At 38.2% G+C, this 15,875-nt stretch overlaps 2 protein-coding genes across 5 annotated transcripts in view; one reads left to right on the top strand and one right to left on the bottom strand.

Annotated features, from left to right (window-relative positions):
- BACH1 (BTB domain and CNC homolog 1) overlaps positions 1 to 15,875 on the top strand; it is a 506,041-nt gene that overhangs the window by 115,735 nt on the left and 374,431 nt on the right. The gene's annotated exons all lie outside the window — the stretch shown is intronic.
- The window catches only part of GRIK1 (glutamate ionotropic receptor kainate type subunit 1), a 157,937-nt gene that overhangs the window by 47,915 nt on the left and 94,147 nt on the right, over positions 1 to 15,875 (bottom strand). For all 4 annotated transcript variants that reach the window (XM_065741799.1, XM_065741800.1, XM_065741797.1 and 1 more), the window contains 4 exons: positions 15,125 to 15,306; positions 5,969 to 6,022; positions 3,872 to 4,045; positions 1,190 to 1,333 (listed from right to left, as the gene is read on the bottom strand). In XM_065741799.1, the coding sequence (XP_065597871.1) occupies positions 1,190 to 1,333; positions 3,872 to 4,045; positions 5,969 to 6,022; positions 15,125 to 15,306 (554 nt within the window). The remainder of the gene's footprint in view (positions 1 to 1,189; positions 1,334 to 3,871; positions 4,046 to 5,968; positions 6,023 to 15,124; positions 15,307 to 15,875) is intronic.

Raw genomic sequence — 15,875 nt, 5'->3', positions numbered from 1 at the left:
CACTTCCTCCCCAAAGTAGGAGCGGGATGCAATATAGCTGAGGTCAGTATGAGTGGAAAGGTCCAGTGCTGTCTTCTGTGAGCACTCCCACAGTTGTGTCACTACTGGGAAATATTTATAAGTTTCCTTGTTACTACCAAGCCACCAGGGTGTCTCTTGTCTTTCTTATATTTTCAAGAAGAGAAGTTTATAAGGAAACCTTAAAATCCATAGAACTGTGTTTGGAAAGTAATGTGTTAATAAGTATCACTATCCACGTAGGTGAATCACCATGCTGTCGACTGATTGTGGCAACTGTAAGAAATTTACTTGGATTTGGAGAAGGTGACGATAGTTCTTGAACATGTTCTGTAGCCACCACATCTTGACTTTCAGCTTGCTCCTGAGATATTCTTGAATTCAGTTGTATGCCCCAGTGTGCTGCCACTACTTACCTAGTAACTCAACTACGGGTCCCATTCCATCTACGCAAGTACTACTGAATTTGGCTTTGAAAGGAATTTCATTGCTATGAACCAAAACTGGAGGAAATGGTGAAATATCCTTGTGAAAATCAGAAATTATGCATAATTTCCTTTTCACACTCAACTCTAAAGGAGAACCTTCCTTTTGAGATTCATATTACAGACTGGATTTTTGGAAATGAGAAGGTATTTCACCTAAAACATTTATTTTTAGAATATTTATGGATCAAGATATCCCAGTGATGAAGTCGTATGAGATGTTGCATGACCTTATGAAGCAACTTGCTTCTTTAGAAGTAGTGACTGCAGTATTTTCTGAATATTGTATTATTTAGTGATTCATTAAACAATTTGTAAAACAACCAATTTAAAGTGGTGAACTGACTCTTTCATTTTCTGGAATGTTTGTTATTGGTTTTAGAAGTTAGAAGCATCCCTAATTACCCAAGCAAAACCTATGGGAAGCCTTGTGATAAGCTTGAGATTTTATCACATCTAAGGTTTAGCAGTTTCTGTTTGAAAAAGACCAGATAAAGTTGCAACTAAAACACAGGCCACAATCTTATGTCTGTAAATCAATGTTTCTCCTCTGGGAAAGTGAGGAAAAATTGGGTGCCAGAAAACAGTACAGCATATGACAAAGACCAAGGAGCAACAACACAAGCCAGCACAGTAAAGAACAGAGGAAGGATTATGCTGGCCATGAGCAGATGGTCTACACTTACCTCTTTTATCAAATTCATAAATCTGGGTCCAAAGCGCCATGGCTTGTGTCTGTGACACTGCAGGGAGCTGACAGTCATTTGGGAGGCACGCTGGGAGGCCACTGCTACCATGTAAACTGCGTCGTACATCAGAGCCGCTTCAGTCTACATGAAAAGAAATAATAACACAGGAAGGCCTTTTAAAATATACCTCCTTGTTCCTGGCCTTCAAAACTGAGAACCACTACCCTGGGCTGGTGTTAAGGAAGAAACCACTGCTTCCTTCTTTTTGAGGTACCATAGTGATAAAGAATTTCTACATCTAAGTTTTAGCCGTCTAAGATAGTCAACATCTCTAAGATGCTGAAATCTTACTAAAATTTCTGTGTGCTTCCTGTGCATCAGTATTTCTTTTGAGAATGTACTTATTGGTTTAAAACCCTACCCAGTAAGCTCTAGACTGATACTGCACAGCCTATAAACCTTTATTAGTGATTTTTTTTTTTTTAAGAAACATCTCACCTTTACCTGCATTGCACTTTGTTGATCCAGTGCTCAAGGTAGGATTGTCTGTGTTTTCCTTAATGCATAGGCTTGTTGTAAAAATGAAGTGCTTGTATTTCTTGAAAAGGTACTGAATAATTAAGTAGGGGCCTTAAAAAAAGCAGTAACTGTAGATGAGAAAAGCTGGACACGTTTATATGAACTGCAAAGTTACACCATTTTTCATTCCTTCCCTGTGCAGCTCCCTTGGGAAATTAATAGATTTGATTCTTTGTTTCATTTACCTAAGTACATTACAACAGCATCGGTCTTACTAGCATTTGATTGCCAGCAAAAAACTCCACTGTGATCTGAATTTATCAACAAATCTTAATGTACTGCAGATGAGGAATTGCTCTTGACACGCTAGTCAGGATCTGCAGAAAACAATGCTCTCACAACATGAGCAAATTGAAAATGTTATAAGCAACAAGGCAAGTAGGAATAGACAGCAACATCTGTTCTCAGTGTCAAGTCTTAAAACAGATACTTGTTCCAAACAGACCCACTGACTAAAGGTCTGAACTCAAACCCTTCCAAGTCAGTGGAAAAATTCACATTAGCCTCAAGTCAATGGGCTTGAGAACAGACTTTTTTTTATTAAACAAGAGACATGTGCATTCAGGATTGAATTTTTCATTGGTGCTGACATCCCTGTTGGTCTATGAGGCTCTGGAAGTACTTAGTGAATATGTTTCAGTACGCACCTTGTTTTGCATTTCTATTTACTAACACCAGTGTTACTCAACATGATGCTTCCCACCTAGTTAGTATGTTGTTCAGCACTGCCCAACCTGGCAGTTTGGATCTCCTGTTTGTGTAATTTACTACTCATCCAGACTACCTTGCAGTAACTAGGAGGTTACAGTGCTTCTTCTTGTCATTTGTTTCTCTTTGTTCTTGTTATGTTTTAGTGCTTGGGATATCATTGAGAGACAAAAGGTCACCCCATTTTCTTAAGAAAAGTGCCTAAATGTTGATGCCTGTTAATTATGAGTAACAAGAAGAGGTCCAAGAGCTAGTCTTGGAATTTGTCTTTCTGATTTTGATTCTGTTTAAATTATTGCAAAAACTCAAAGATCTTCTTAGAACAAATACACCTCTGTGTGCAATTTGGGCATAAAGTAGGATGTGAACTCAAAACTTCCTTGGTTATGCTCTGTTGAACTTTGATAATCTGTGATCAGGGCAAAAAATATAGCATGAAAGGAGAAATCTTGAATTAACAGTAGGTCATGTAATCCTCACCTCCTTATAATGTGCAGATTGTCATAGCCTTATTGTCTAATGAAACACAGCAGTACTGCAGCTCTCTGTCAAACGAATAAGCAGATCTTATTATAAATACTTAAATGCTAATAGCCAGATAGGAAGATGTTTTTCTTGGTCTTTATACTGTTTCAGAGTATCAAGGACACTAAGATATTAAAGAGATGCAAAGGATAGGATAAGAGATTAGTAAAGATTTAAGTTTTCCTAAAATCCTAGTTTCTCCCCTGTTTCTGTGAACACAGTTACACTGCTAAAACAAGCAATATACATATATATAAATGCTTGAGGTAGCACATACAATGAATTTCTCTTCAGATGTTAGAATGCTTCAGAATTTTCCCTGAAATCATCTGCAATAAAGCCTACTTTGTATCACCTCTACCACCTCTATCCAACACAAGGCATATTATCTTACACCACAAAAAAAAATGGCAGCCCTCTACCCTGTAAAACTGAGTGGAGTCATATGGTCTGTGTGATTGCTCCTATTCTTTCCTTTTGCTCTTACGGGAGTGGTAGGGAAGAAATCCTAATTTTCTGACTTGATGATACCTTTCATTTATCTTTAAATTATATCTTAAAAGCCAAAGTTGCTGTAGATGATAGAAATGAAGGAAAAGGGTTCTTTTCCAATTTAGAAATGCTATTACGTGTCCACATGTACAATATCTTTCTCTGCAGGTCATAAATCCTATACCTGCTCTGAAAGTTTTTATTTCCTGTTATGTTTTTCACTCCATCCAGAACATTAACAGAGAAATGAGACAGTAGTGTATACATTTGACAACGGATGGATGGTGTAGGCTGGATGGCAGCATGACAGAGACCTGTTTCTCTTCTCCAGAGCGTGCTATAGATGCCATTGCATCACTGCAGTTGTTCACTTACTGTCATCATGCCATCAAGGAGGCCAGTCTCTGGTTTTGGTGGTGCCTGTAGACGCTCCATTGACCATTTCTCAATGACTGATGAAACATGGGGATTCTCGATGTTAAGCAGGCGAAATCCTGTCATATTGACTCCGCTGTATCTGTAGGGTTCCAGGTCCAATGCAAACAAATCCTAAACCAACATCAAGAAAATGATCAAAACCAGATGTAACATTTTTTAAGCAAAATGTTCAGAAGATACAATTAGACAAAAAATGTATTTGATTTTTAATCCAAACCTGTAGTGCTTTATTTTTAGCCCCGAGAACTCTGCCTTGCCCTCAAAACTTTGCCACAATCATTTCAGTCGTAAACTTTAACACACAAAGGTTGTGTGAAATGTACAGCAAACTATATATCACATTGTTGGAATATGAAAATCAGGTGCCTCCAACAACACTGTTTTGCAACCAAACCACAACAACTGTATCTAATTTTAATTTTTATCAGCTACAGTGCTGACAAGCCAACGCGAAGAATTAGTTGGTCAATGTTGAGCTTATTTCTGAACTCTGGGAAGGAAAACTCCAGGAGATTTCAAGAGCAATACACTTTTTTCTGCTTATGAACCCCATTTTTCTTCTGTCTTGCCTGCTTCAGTGACTTGCTGCCAGCATGCCTAATGGCCACGTCAGGCTAGTGCACAGTAACTGCATGCACTGCAGTGCTCAGTGTTTACAGGAAAATAATGGACATTCTAAATGGCATAACTATGTGGCAAATACCACAGCTAGATTTATTAAGCACTGGCAAGATGATAACTGCTTTTCTAAGCCTGAAGGCTTTTTCTTTTTTTTTCTTCTTTTTTTTTTTTTATTTTTTGCTGATCTGGGAAAGCTGGTAAAATGACAAATATGCTGATCATGGTTTAATACAACAGTAGCTGTGAAAATATGAAAATTTATACCACAATGCACAGATACCATCAACAGCCCTTACTACTTTTATTAATGTATTTAATGCTCCATACTATCTCATGCCTATAGTTTTTCTTCGTTATCATTTTATGGTAGATTCATGGCTATTGTATAGAACAGTATGGTCTACAGTAAACCCTATATTTTCACATTTTCCCTAATGTTAAAATGGGCTCAAAGAGAGCTATTTCAAGCTACTACTTAATTTCCAAACATTCTTTTCTGACTATTGAATTGACCCTTGGATTCAGAATGAATTTTCACTTCCATATGAAACTTCTTATGGAAAGGAAGTGAAGTATATGCTGATGCACAGAACTGACACAGTCCAACTTTCTAGGATTGTTCTAGAAATACTGGTGCTTGGCTGTCTTCCTACAATGCAAGTCTACAATGTAAATAGATCTTTAGCGCTGACTCAGTTATATGTAGTACATGTGTTAAAATTAACATTTTTACTATAAAAGAAAACAGCATTTTTCTTTTACTTTCAAACAACCCAAGAGAAATTTAGAAATACATGATTTTCTTCTTTTGTGAGTAAAGTAGTTAATTAGTAAGAATTATATAATAATTATTTGTCTGACAGTTGCTAAAACAAAGCACACACTTTCATCTCTGAATTACTCTTTTCTTATAACACTGTACCCAACCAAAACAGCTTGGAGGGACAGGGTCAGTGCAGTTGAGCCTCTTCAACCAGATAAAAATTAGGTGATGCTTTTTAAGCTAAGAACTGACTGAAGAGCAAGCTCACACGCTGTGCTGGATGAGGGCTGTACCACACTGCCTGCAGAAGGCTTGGCCTCAGCTTTGCTGCAAAGCCATTCATTCATTATTTCATACTTTATTCAAAGCCATTTGTTCATTACTTTGTACTCTGATCCATCTTTACCAATGACTGCACCTTATATGTAATACTGAAGTTGTATTAAGTTGTATTTCCGTTGTATTTCCATTGTATTAAGGTGTTGGCTAGCCCTACTGATACTGAAAAATTTGTGATAGAGCAAGGGGTGTTAGTACTCATTCTCCAGGAAATTCCTTGAGTAATTGCAAAACAAAAGGGAAAGGAAAACTTTCTAGCTAACTTCTCTGAAATGGAAAAAAATCATGCTCAGATCTTCATCATTTCTTACCAGTGTTGTAAAAAAGTAGTGGTAGTATTCAGTCATCATTCCCATGGAGAGAATCTGTAGAAAGAGATTAAAAGTTGAGTGTATTTTACATTGGATGCCTTCATTATACTAAAAAGCATGTGTTAATGTGGAACAGTACCATACAATTTATAAAAGGTTGATTAATACAATAAAGTCTACATTTCTCTTCAGGAGCAAAAAATATTATTTTTATATTCAGATGAGGTGAGTTTTTTCACCTCTGCTCAGAAAAGAGATGAAAGATTAAAAAACTTCTAGGACAAGAAAAATGACTGATAGTTACAAGGAACTGGTTTTTTTTAAGGTGAAATTATTTAGTTTGCAGTTTAGAAATGCTAACATGAATTTGATTAGACATAATAAAATTATGTCTAATCAAATTCATGTTATGATATATAATGTTATAATAAAATGCTATAAGCTATAAGACAGCTTATAGCAGTGGGCCAGATGCAGACCTCTGGAGGGATGTGGTTTTTCTATAGCCCCTTTACAAATTGCTGAAAATGCTTGAATGAAGCCACCCCTACAACATCTTATGGGATGCTCTGCAGTTCCAGCCTGGCATCACCTACTCTTATGGCCACATCTACGCACACTGCTATGGTGACGCAAGCATATTGTCCTTTTTTGGGACTGTGTGAAGTGGAGGAATAGCTGTGAGCTGTGTTTAACCAGTGGAAAATTCATCACCACTACAGAAATACAGGGAAAGGTTAAATGTTATTCAGTCTGGATCACAGTAAAGTAAGCGTGTGCTATTAATAGTATTTTAGAATGCTTTTAGCAGTGCCTGGATAGTTACTTGAAAGACAGAAGAAAATGATCTGATATGGCTTGCCAAAATTCTTTCATAGTAGAAGCCTGTTTGATTGTGTATGGAAATTCCTCATATAAAGAAAGGGAAGAACCTTAACTTTCTAAGCTGCAGAAGATAATAAAACAGCTCAGTGTTAATCACAAACAACCAATCCATTTCCAGGCACTAAAAATCAAGCCAGAAGGCAAGTATTTTACTGAAACACTCAATTGAATTTACATGTCAAAATTGCCTTTTTTATTTCTTATTTTATTAATCCTCTTGTATTGCATTTCTTAGAGTTGTTTTATTATCTGGAAAAGTCAGCAGCCTAGCAACCCTGGAGACAGATGTTCCTTCCCTTTTTATGCACATAAAATTATATATTGTGGCATCAGTGAACACCTCTGCATGCTGTGTTTCCTTGCTGACTTATAGAATCTGAGAATGAATTAGGTTGGAAGGATCCTTAAAGATCACTGAGCTCCAACCCTCTGCTATGGGCAGGGTCATGGCTAGACTCAGTTCTGCTTCCTGAACCAGCTCTCCATCTGTGACTGTGGTTCCTGCTACTGAAGGAGGTGCCAGGCAGGACTTCTGTGATACAGGTTTCTTTTTAGTTGGAAGTGTACTGAAATAATCCAATGATTTCATATGGGACACAGGGCAACTGCTAGGTAATAATGATTCAAACATGTCTTGAACACAGGTACACCTCTGGATGCCTAGATTTACTTGATTCTGAGTCTCACTGTCAGCTTATGGTACTACATTATTAATAAGATAATAAGATTATAGTAATAAACTTTACAATAAGATTACACTAATAAATGCACAGAATGGTTACAAGTACCCAGATTTAAATTATTTATTCATTAAAGTTTTAGTTCTTATCTTGAGATACAAAGTCTGACTTTGCATTTCTGTTAATAGAAAGTATGAAGTCCAATCTGTTAATAGAAAGTATGAAGTCCAATCTTCCTGTATAGAAATAGTAAGACAATAGAGGATCAGGACAATGCTAAGTCATATAATATCTTTAAATACAACTTTAACTAGAAAAATATATTAGCTTGAATGATTATCAAGTGTATAGCCTGGGTGTTTGGGAAGAATTACTTACTTTGTGCAGCTGTAGCTACACAGCTCCTGGCTATATAGTTAGTTAATCCAAGGTAGCCCAGTTATTATTTTCCTCACACATCCAAGGGCCTGAGAGACAGGTGTGTTTGCCTCCTGAACACATTTTTGATTAATTTTTTTTTTTTTTTGAGAATATTGATTCCCAAATAAAAGCACTATAAACTGAGAAAGCAGTGCACACACACGCCTCTGAATAATAATGATTTAAAAAGTCATGCTACAGAACGACATCTGAAAACAAAGCAGAACTCCTGACAAACAAGGACAATTACATGCAATAAATTGGATTTGATCAATAATGTTATCTGCCATATGCAAGACAGGTTCCCAATGGAGGTGTTCACGAGCCATGTGGATGAGGTACTGGGGGACATGGGTAGTGGGCTGATGGTTAGACTAGGTGATCTTAGTGATAATTTCCAGCTTTAATGGTACTATAATGGCCAGCAATGGAAGAATGCCATGGATTTGGAAATGACCTGGATTTAATGGTGCCATGAGAGAGGCTTGCTCAAGTTCTTCCAAAGAAAACATTGCAGTCTACCAGGAAAGCTCAACCAATATGTCACTTTTATAATTTTTGTATTAGCAATGACTCAATTAAGATGTGAAGCTACAAATAGCTGGAAGGGAGCTTGTAAGTGACATGCACACAGTAATAATGTCCTTTTTTTTTAAGGAATAATTGTTGATGCTCGATATGTATCAGGCAGGGCCCTGATCTTCTTCCAAGCTCTCTCACTTAGCACTGATCACAAGAACAGACTTCACTGGTTGTCCCCCCCACAGCAATCATTAGCAATGATAATTAATTAACAGGTTCATAGCACTTAGACTTTATTGTAATTTGTGAACTAGATTTGTAGATTGACGTAAGTAAGGTTATTTCATTCATGTTTCTGAGAGTCTTTGCAATAATAACCTATTTTTCATAATGCCTAATTCCCAGTGAATTGACAGATTTCATGACTATATTGAGAGTTAACTCTGAAGGATTGTATTAGGAAAACAGGAGATGAAGACAAGTATAAGAAACAGCAGGAGGGATGTTAGCTACCATCCTGAGGACCCCTAAGCATCACCTTGCTGACTCAGATGCTCCCATTAGTGTAATTAGAAGTACTGTACCTGTGTGCTCCCAGCAGCAAGGGCTCATTTTCTGCAACATAGTAGATATGGGGACAGCAGTTTCCAGGAACTACTGTGAGACAGGCAGTAAGTATGATGGGAGCAAAGAACCCTTTTAGGTTGAGAAACCTCTGAAGAACCTGGCAAAGCAGCTGCACAGGCTCTTCCTACTGAGCTTCTCCACTACAGAAAATGAGCAGAACAGCTCAGGTGAGAGACAGGAAATCAAAAGTTTGGTTTATATGTATATAGTTGCTCATAAGAAATTAGAATGAAATTTCATTGCATTCTCCTGTTAAATAATTGCATGCAATTATATAAATAATTATGCATCTATTTAAATACTCTTATTTAAGTAATAGCAGCTTTTACTTTCCGTGGAACTTAGATGAATGTAAACTGGCAAAACCATGATAAAATGCTCTGTATTCTCCTTGCAGGTCTTCTTCCCACACAGACTTATATGAAATCCGTTCTTCAGCCAACTTCAGGTGTAGGTTACTGTAGCAAATATAATAGACTTCCATCTCTAATTATCCATTTCAAATCAAAGTTTTCTACTTATATTTAGGAGACCTGTACTTTTAGCTGTGGGTCATGAACTGCAATGTGAATCTGAACAACTATCAATGGTCAAAACCTATATGTTAAGTGGGCAATGACTGGATCAAAAATGTCATCTGGTTTGGATTGGACCAGGCTCTTTTCAGTAGTGCCCAAAGATAGAACAAGGGGCAATAGGCACAAAGTGGAACACAAACTCCATTGAATGTGAAGAAAAAATGTACTGTGAGAGTGACAGAGCACTGGAACAGGCTGCCCAGAGAAGTGGTGGAATATCCATCTCTGGAGATATTTAAAACACACCTGGATGCTTCCCTGTGTGACCTGCTGTAGGGAACCTGCTGTAGCAGGAGTGTTGATGTTGGACTTGGTGGTGTCCAGAGGCCTCTTCCAACTCCTGTGATTCTGTGATTCTGTAATCTCTTATGTTTGTAAATCAACTTGGGTGCCTTGTTATTGGCTTGCATTGTATGTATCTCAGCTCTAACTTGATTATTCATCTTGTTAAAAAAATAATAAATTAAATAAAAAAAAAAACATAATTATTTCCTCATTTAGAGGTGGTCTTAGTCTTGAAGGCAGGCTGGAACCACAACGATGGGAAAGAGTATTAGTGGGAACTGCATCAGATACTTTACTCACTTTTATTTTGCATTTTTCTCACTCATGCTATTGTTCAATTTCATGAACATTAAATGAATGCATTTCATTATCCAATTAATTAGTACTGTTTTCTAGGATCAGCAATATATGCCATAATGAATAAAAGACCCTATGCCTCATGGCTTCTTAAATGTTCAGCATAAAGGTTTATATTGTCATTGCAGTGCTTCCCTGGACTCAGTGTGGGTAGCTTTAAACTGAATGTGACGACTCACTGGAAACCTCCCATTTAACCTGTGTCTTGCTCAGTCACCGCAGTGGGCCAGCCTGAAATGGTGTAATGTTTCTTCAACACGAGCATAAACCACATCAGGATTTCTCAGGAGAGCAAAGCTGTGGTATGAGAGGGAAGAGAAGCAGTGAAATGAGATTCTCTGCCTCTCACCCTGTGCTATGGGGGCATCTGGGAGGACCTGCCAGAGATGTTCCTCTAGCATCAATGAGAACATAGCTTTTTCTCAGCAGATTGTCATTTTCACCCTCCCTGCCAGCCTACTGGAAGGATCACATTCAAGAACTGGAGTTTTATGTTCTCTATATAATCATATTTATTACTATACTTGGAATGCATACTACAAATACACTTATTTTTTGTACTCCTGTAAGAACCAAATTAGTTATTTTGCTCTTTGTCTTTCAAGTGATGAAAGCAAACATGGAAGTCTTGATAAAATGATTCATGAGTATCTCAAACCTGATCAAATATGATTTTCATTCAATAAAATTATTTAAAACTGTGGAGGAAGGAGTAGATAATATAAGGTGAGTAGCAATGTGATTTAAGAGCAGTAATATCTATGCCAACTACTGGTGTATTAGAAGAATAAATTAAAGGTTAACAGTAACAACTTAACCTCTTGAACTGACTTCCTCATATAAAAAGGCAAAATCAAACAAAATATATTAAGTGCAGTAGTAAGAACATTTTGGAAGATTTGCACATAAAGCAGGTTGCTATTTTCAATAGCTAGATTTAACTGACTTGTGCAGTTACTTCCAAGTCTAGACAGGAACTAAATCTCTGTCCATGAAATATTTCAAGTGCTGCAAGCACCAGTTTTTTCCTAAGAAAGTGTTGCTAAATTCCTCATGTAAATGTCTCAATTCTGTTATTTCAGGCATTTTTGAAGGGTACTATATTACCTCACACTATCTCAGGGAAGTTTGTTTTGGGGGCTTGGAAAGGCAAGACATGCTAGGCACCATTGGAACAGGATGAAGTTTACAATGTTGGTTTCTACAGATCCTGTGCTGGACCTTTGGAGAACACGGTTTTGCCCTTAGAAACTCAACTGCACTTAACTCCTGTTTTCAGCACCCAATTGGCACTAGATCTTTAAGGTTTCTTCCAACCCAAGTCATCCTATGATTCCCTACTAGTTTTTGCTGCTTGTCAGATTTCTTCAGTCTTTATGAATTTTACAGTTCCAGCAGCAAACATTTTCAAGGAGATGAGAGTCGAGACCAGCTGCAGCATCTTCCATTATCTCATTTGAAAACTGCAAGTGTAACATCTGGGCTCAAATAATGTCAGATGCCCCGATGCCTGTGGGTCACTTTGAGCTGCTGATTTGGACAGTTATCTGGCTGCCTCGTACCAGAAAACAGTGCCATGAAACTCCTTTAGGCACTGTACACCAGTCACATGAGGTTACCGTCTCTCATGAGGTAACATGGAGAGAAAAATAAGTCTAACTACTGGATAAAGCAGCAATTAATAATCACAATTTCTGCTTACTCCTTCCAGATGCCAATGATGGGAGGGCCCGGTCTCATGAAGCTGGCTGGGGATTGTGAAAGCCTGGGCCCACTGCAGCATGTCAGAGAGAAGTGAAAATGCAGTAGTTTAGGGAATAGGTTATTCAGAGGCATGTAGGCTTTGTATTTTGTTTAAATTAGGTTATTGATTCTCCTGTTATTTCGCATAGGGAAGAAGTGTGGCTTAGTGGTATTTTATTTAAAGCTGTAAATAAGCAAAAGATTGTCCCATTTAAGAGAAAGAATCTGTCTCTTATGTTCATTTGTAAACAAACACTTCAAGGAGGAAAGCACAGAGGTCACCTCCTTGTGTTCCGCACCTGATAGTGTATCAAGTCTGGACAGCACCATGTGTCCAAACACAGCTCCATACACTCACACTTCCAGGGCATCACTTCCAATGCACTGATCCTTCAATCCCAGAAAAAGCTTTAGACTTTCCTTGCTCCCCCTTCCAAAACACAAGCCATGACAGAGCCAGTGCCCCCCACTGCTGATGTGAGCAGCGCAAGCTCAGAGAGCCCTTGGTGCTGAGGCAAGGCTTGGAGGATGTGAGAGACTGCCTGCCTGGACATAGGATGTCCAAAAGAGATGGAGCCAATGCTGATACAGAGGAGAAATTCTCTGTACTTGAAGAAGGCAGAATAAGACCTGTAAGCAGGACGCAGGAACTAAGTATAAGCAATGGGGGGCACATGCTTGTTTGACTGTGCTACAGTTCTAATCTGTGGAATACTATTCCCACTCCAATTTACTGCACATTTCCACCTTCTTTATTTATCTTCTCCCACATAGGCTACTAAACTTTGACTATGTTGTTGTAAAGTAGTCAGACAAGAGAAACTTTCTTTGGGGGGCTGCTTTAGGTGACTATTGGCTCAGATTTATACACTGTCAGAAATCTTATAGAATTTAATGATGGTATGTATTATTTTTTTGTTTATTAACATTACATAATTTTCTTAAAATAATTTTAATAAGATTCTCTTCAGTATCTTGTTCTCATTCAGTGTAGAATTGTATGCAGGTTTCTGTGTGTAGTGATGTGAACGTGAATCATGGTAATCCAGGCAGCTGACCTACAATCAGATGAGCCATATGAATTTGGAGCCTTCCACACCTCCGCATTTCAGAGCTGCTTTTGACAGTGAGGAACTTCAGCATGTGAGTTATGGCTGCCAGCAGCTAGATACAGCCACAGAACTGTCTCATACAAAAGCTATTTTCCCTTTATTTCTAGCCTATATTTATGATGCCTCTGTTCCCGCAGCTCTGACCCCCAGGTGCACCTCTCTTAATTTTCTTGTTTTCTTCCGCATTGCCATCCACTATCCCCTTCAGCTCTAAAGCCATTGGAAAGCATTATCTGTATCTGCAGCCCATCTATTGTTTCCCCCGATCCATTTCCCACACAAACCGTTCTGCCACTTTGCCCTGTCTTAGTGCATCTTTTAGTACTTCCTCTTCTTTTGACATGAAGGTTATTTTATTTTATATTTTTTTTACACTCAGCCTGATGCGTTTGAAGCTCTGTGCCTCCTGCAGTGTGCCAAACATCTGCACTTTCTTCTTGCAGAGGCTGGAAAATTCATGCTGTCAGTTTAACTCTTTTCCTCCCAACTCTCATTTTGGAGCAGCTTGTTCCCGCTGTCAGGTTGTAATGCTTTTGGATAGCCCTCTGGCAAGAAGGGTAAGGGCACAGCAGCTCTCCTAACCATCCTCCCCCACATATTGCTGATTGCAGGGGGGACAGCAGCTCTTTCCCTGTGTTCCCTACACCACACCTGCATCTGAGACTATTGTAAATATATAGCTTGCACTATGAAAATCCTAAAGTACAGTACAGATCCACTTTCCTAAGAGCAATAACGTCAGAGCTCATGGGAATGGGTGTACCCCAGCTGACTTTGGACAGCATCCTGCAAGTCAGTATTGACAGGACCAAGGGTCTCCTGTGTGAGTTTCAGTCTCTGCAGATCATTACATCCAGGTTGGAAGCATTAGAGTTTAACCTTTACAGGACAGCCCTTCTTTGTGCCTTTAAATCAGTGGAACCTTTCCTGATAATCCTTTACAATCAACATTTCCCACGAAACTGACTGACAGTAACAACAAAACAAAACAAAAAATCCAAGCAAAACACTGTTCCCAGTGTACTGCTTCCTTGAGATTATTGCATATAGGTCATTGATTTGTAGGAGCCAGTGTTTTAGATTTTGATTGTCTAGAAATATATAGTAAGTGACAACAGCAGATTCTAATTTGCACCACTCTTTGTGTGCCCCTGGTAACGTCCCTGCCCATTACCATCAGGCTTTGTGGCACTTGTCCTTGCCTTGTGTGACTGTCCAGCTCACACATGTAGGTCAAGACCATGCCAACCCTTGAACAATAGCCTCTCTTCCTGTTTAAAGTACTCTTTTTTTTCTTCCAACAATGTCTCCATTCCATTTTCTTGCTGTACCAGAGTTTAAAATGTAATGAGGTGATGCCAGCAGACTACATTTTGCTTTGTTATGGGACATGAATGTAGAACTATGCTATTTTCTGCAGTGCAATAATGCCCCATTGATACTATAGTCAGAACTGAACCATATGGGCAGCCTCTCTGGAGGCAATAGTTCGATGAGAGTTAGTCTCTAAGTGCTCCAAAATGAGGCTCTTTTTTTCATTATTTATTTATTTTTTTGTGGGAGAAGTCATATGAAGTGTATTGATTAAACTAAAACAAGCTAATGCAGCAATCTTCCTAATAGATCAGAATCTGAAGTATTAAAGAAGAATGTATATTTCCTTCTAATGGATATTTAAAAAACTTGTTTTCAGACATCACAGAAGCATAGAATCATTTGAGTTGGAAGGGACCCTTAGAGGTCATCAATTCCAACCCTGCTGCAGTGAACAGGGACATCTATATCAAAACTGCTGCTCGTTCTTCTGGCTCTGTGAAGTCCTGAAATCTTCTTGAGTGATGAAATCACTGCAAGTTCTGTAGTGTCTCCTGTCTCTCAGATTAACTATTAAGGTTGACAACTTTCAGAATGCAAATTTAACATGTATTTTCACCCTATTCTTCTTACCTGCTTTAGGATTTCTGCTGCAGTTTCATGTGAGCAATCAAATATCACGTAGAATTCCTTGCCTTTCTTCATCTCCTTGAGTAAAGGCCTGGCATCTTTATTTCCAGAGGGCAGCTGACGGATTTTGATTTTAATGTTGTATCTAGAAGGGGCTTTGATGAGCTCTTGCAGGCGAATTAAACCTGAAAAATGATACACAATTATATAAAGAATCTTTTTGTGCAATGAGTATTTATCGTCACTTGCAAAGTGTCTCTTATCAGTACTAACATTTCATGTATCTAAGCTGCTATCTTCATATATGCCGAACTCTTGATTGATACAGCTTTTCCTTTTTATGATTATACTTTGCTTCAGCATCCAAATACTCTGAAATATGCTTTGAATTTGTTGACATATATGTTTGCATTGATGCAGTATTGATACTGTATATTGCAAAAGAGCAGTAGCTGGCAGCAATTTTTATCTCAGTACTGAAGAACAAGACCTTAGAATTAAGAAAATACCCTTACTAACTTTCCTGCCTAACAGTAAACATACATAGATGAGGAGAAAGAGTGGAAGGAAGCCATTCAAAGTCCAGAATCTCCACTATTCCTCACTTAGAAGCAATGGTTAGCTTAAGTGGCACTTAGAAATGATTATTCTTAATAGGCACCCATATGGCTTTCATTGTCCTCATTTCAGCATATATTGCAATACCTCAGAGAGGGGAACTTTAATTTTTTCTTATCATCAATTTAGAGAAAAA

The sequence above is a fragment of the Cyrtonyx montezumae genome, unplaced genomic scaffold (genome assembly GCF_038088225.1).
Source record: "Cyrtonyx montezumae isolate F1298 unplaced genomic scaffold, pur_monq_1.0 scaffold_3, whole genome shotgun sequence".
NCBI lineage: Eukaryota > Metazoa > Chordata > Aves > Galliformes > Odontophoridae > Cyrtonyx > Cyrtonyx montezumae.
This window is presented reverse-complemented; position numbering and strand designations above follow the sequence as displayed.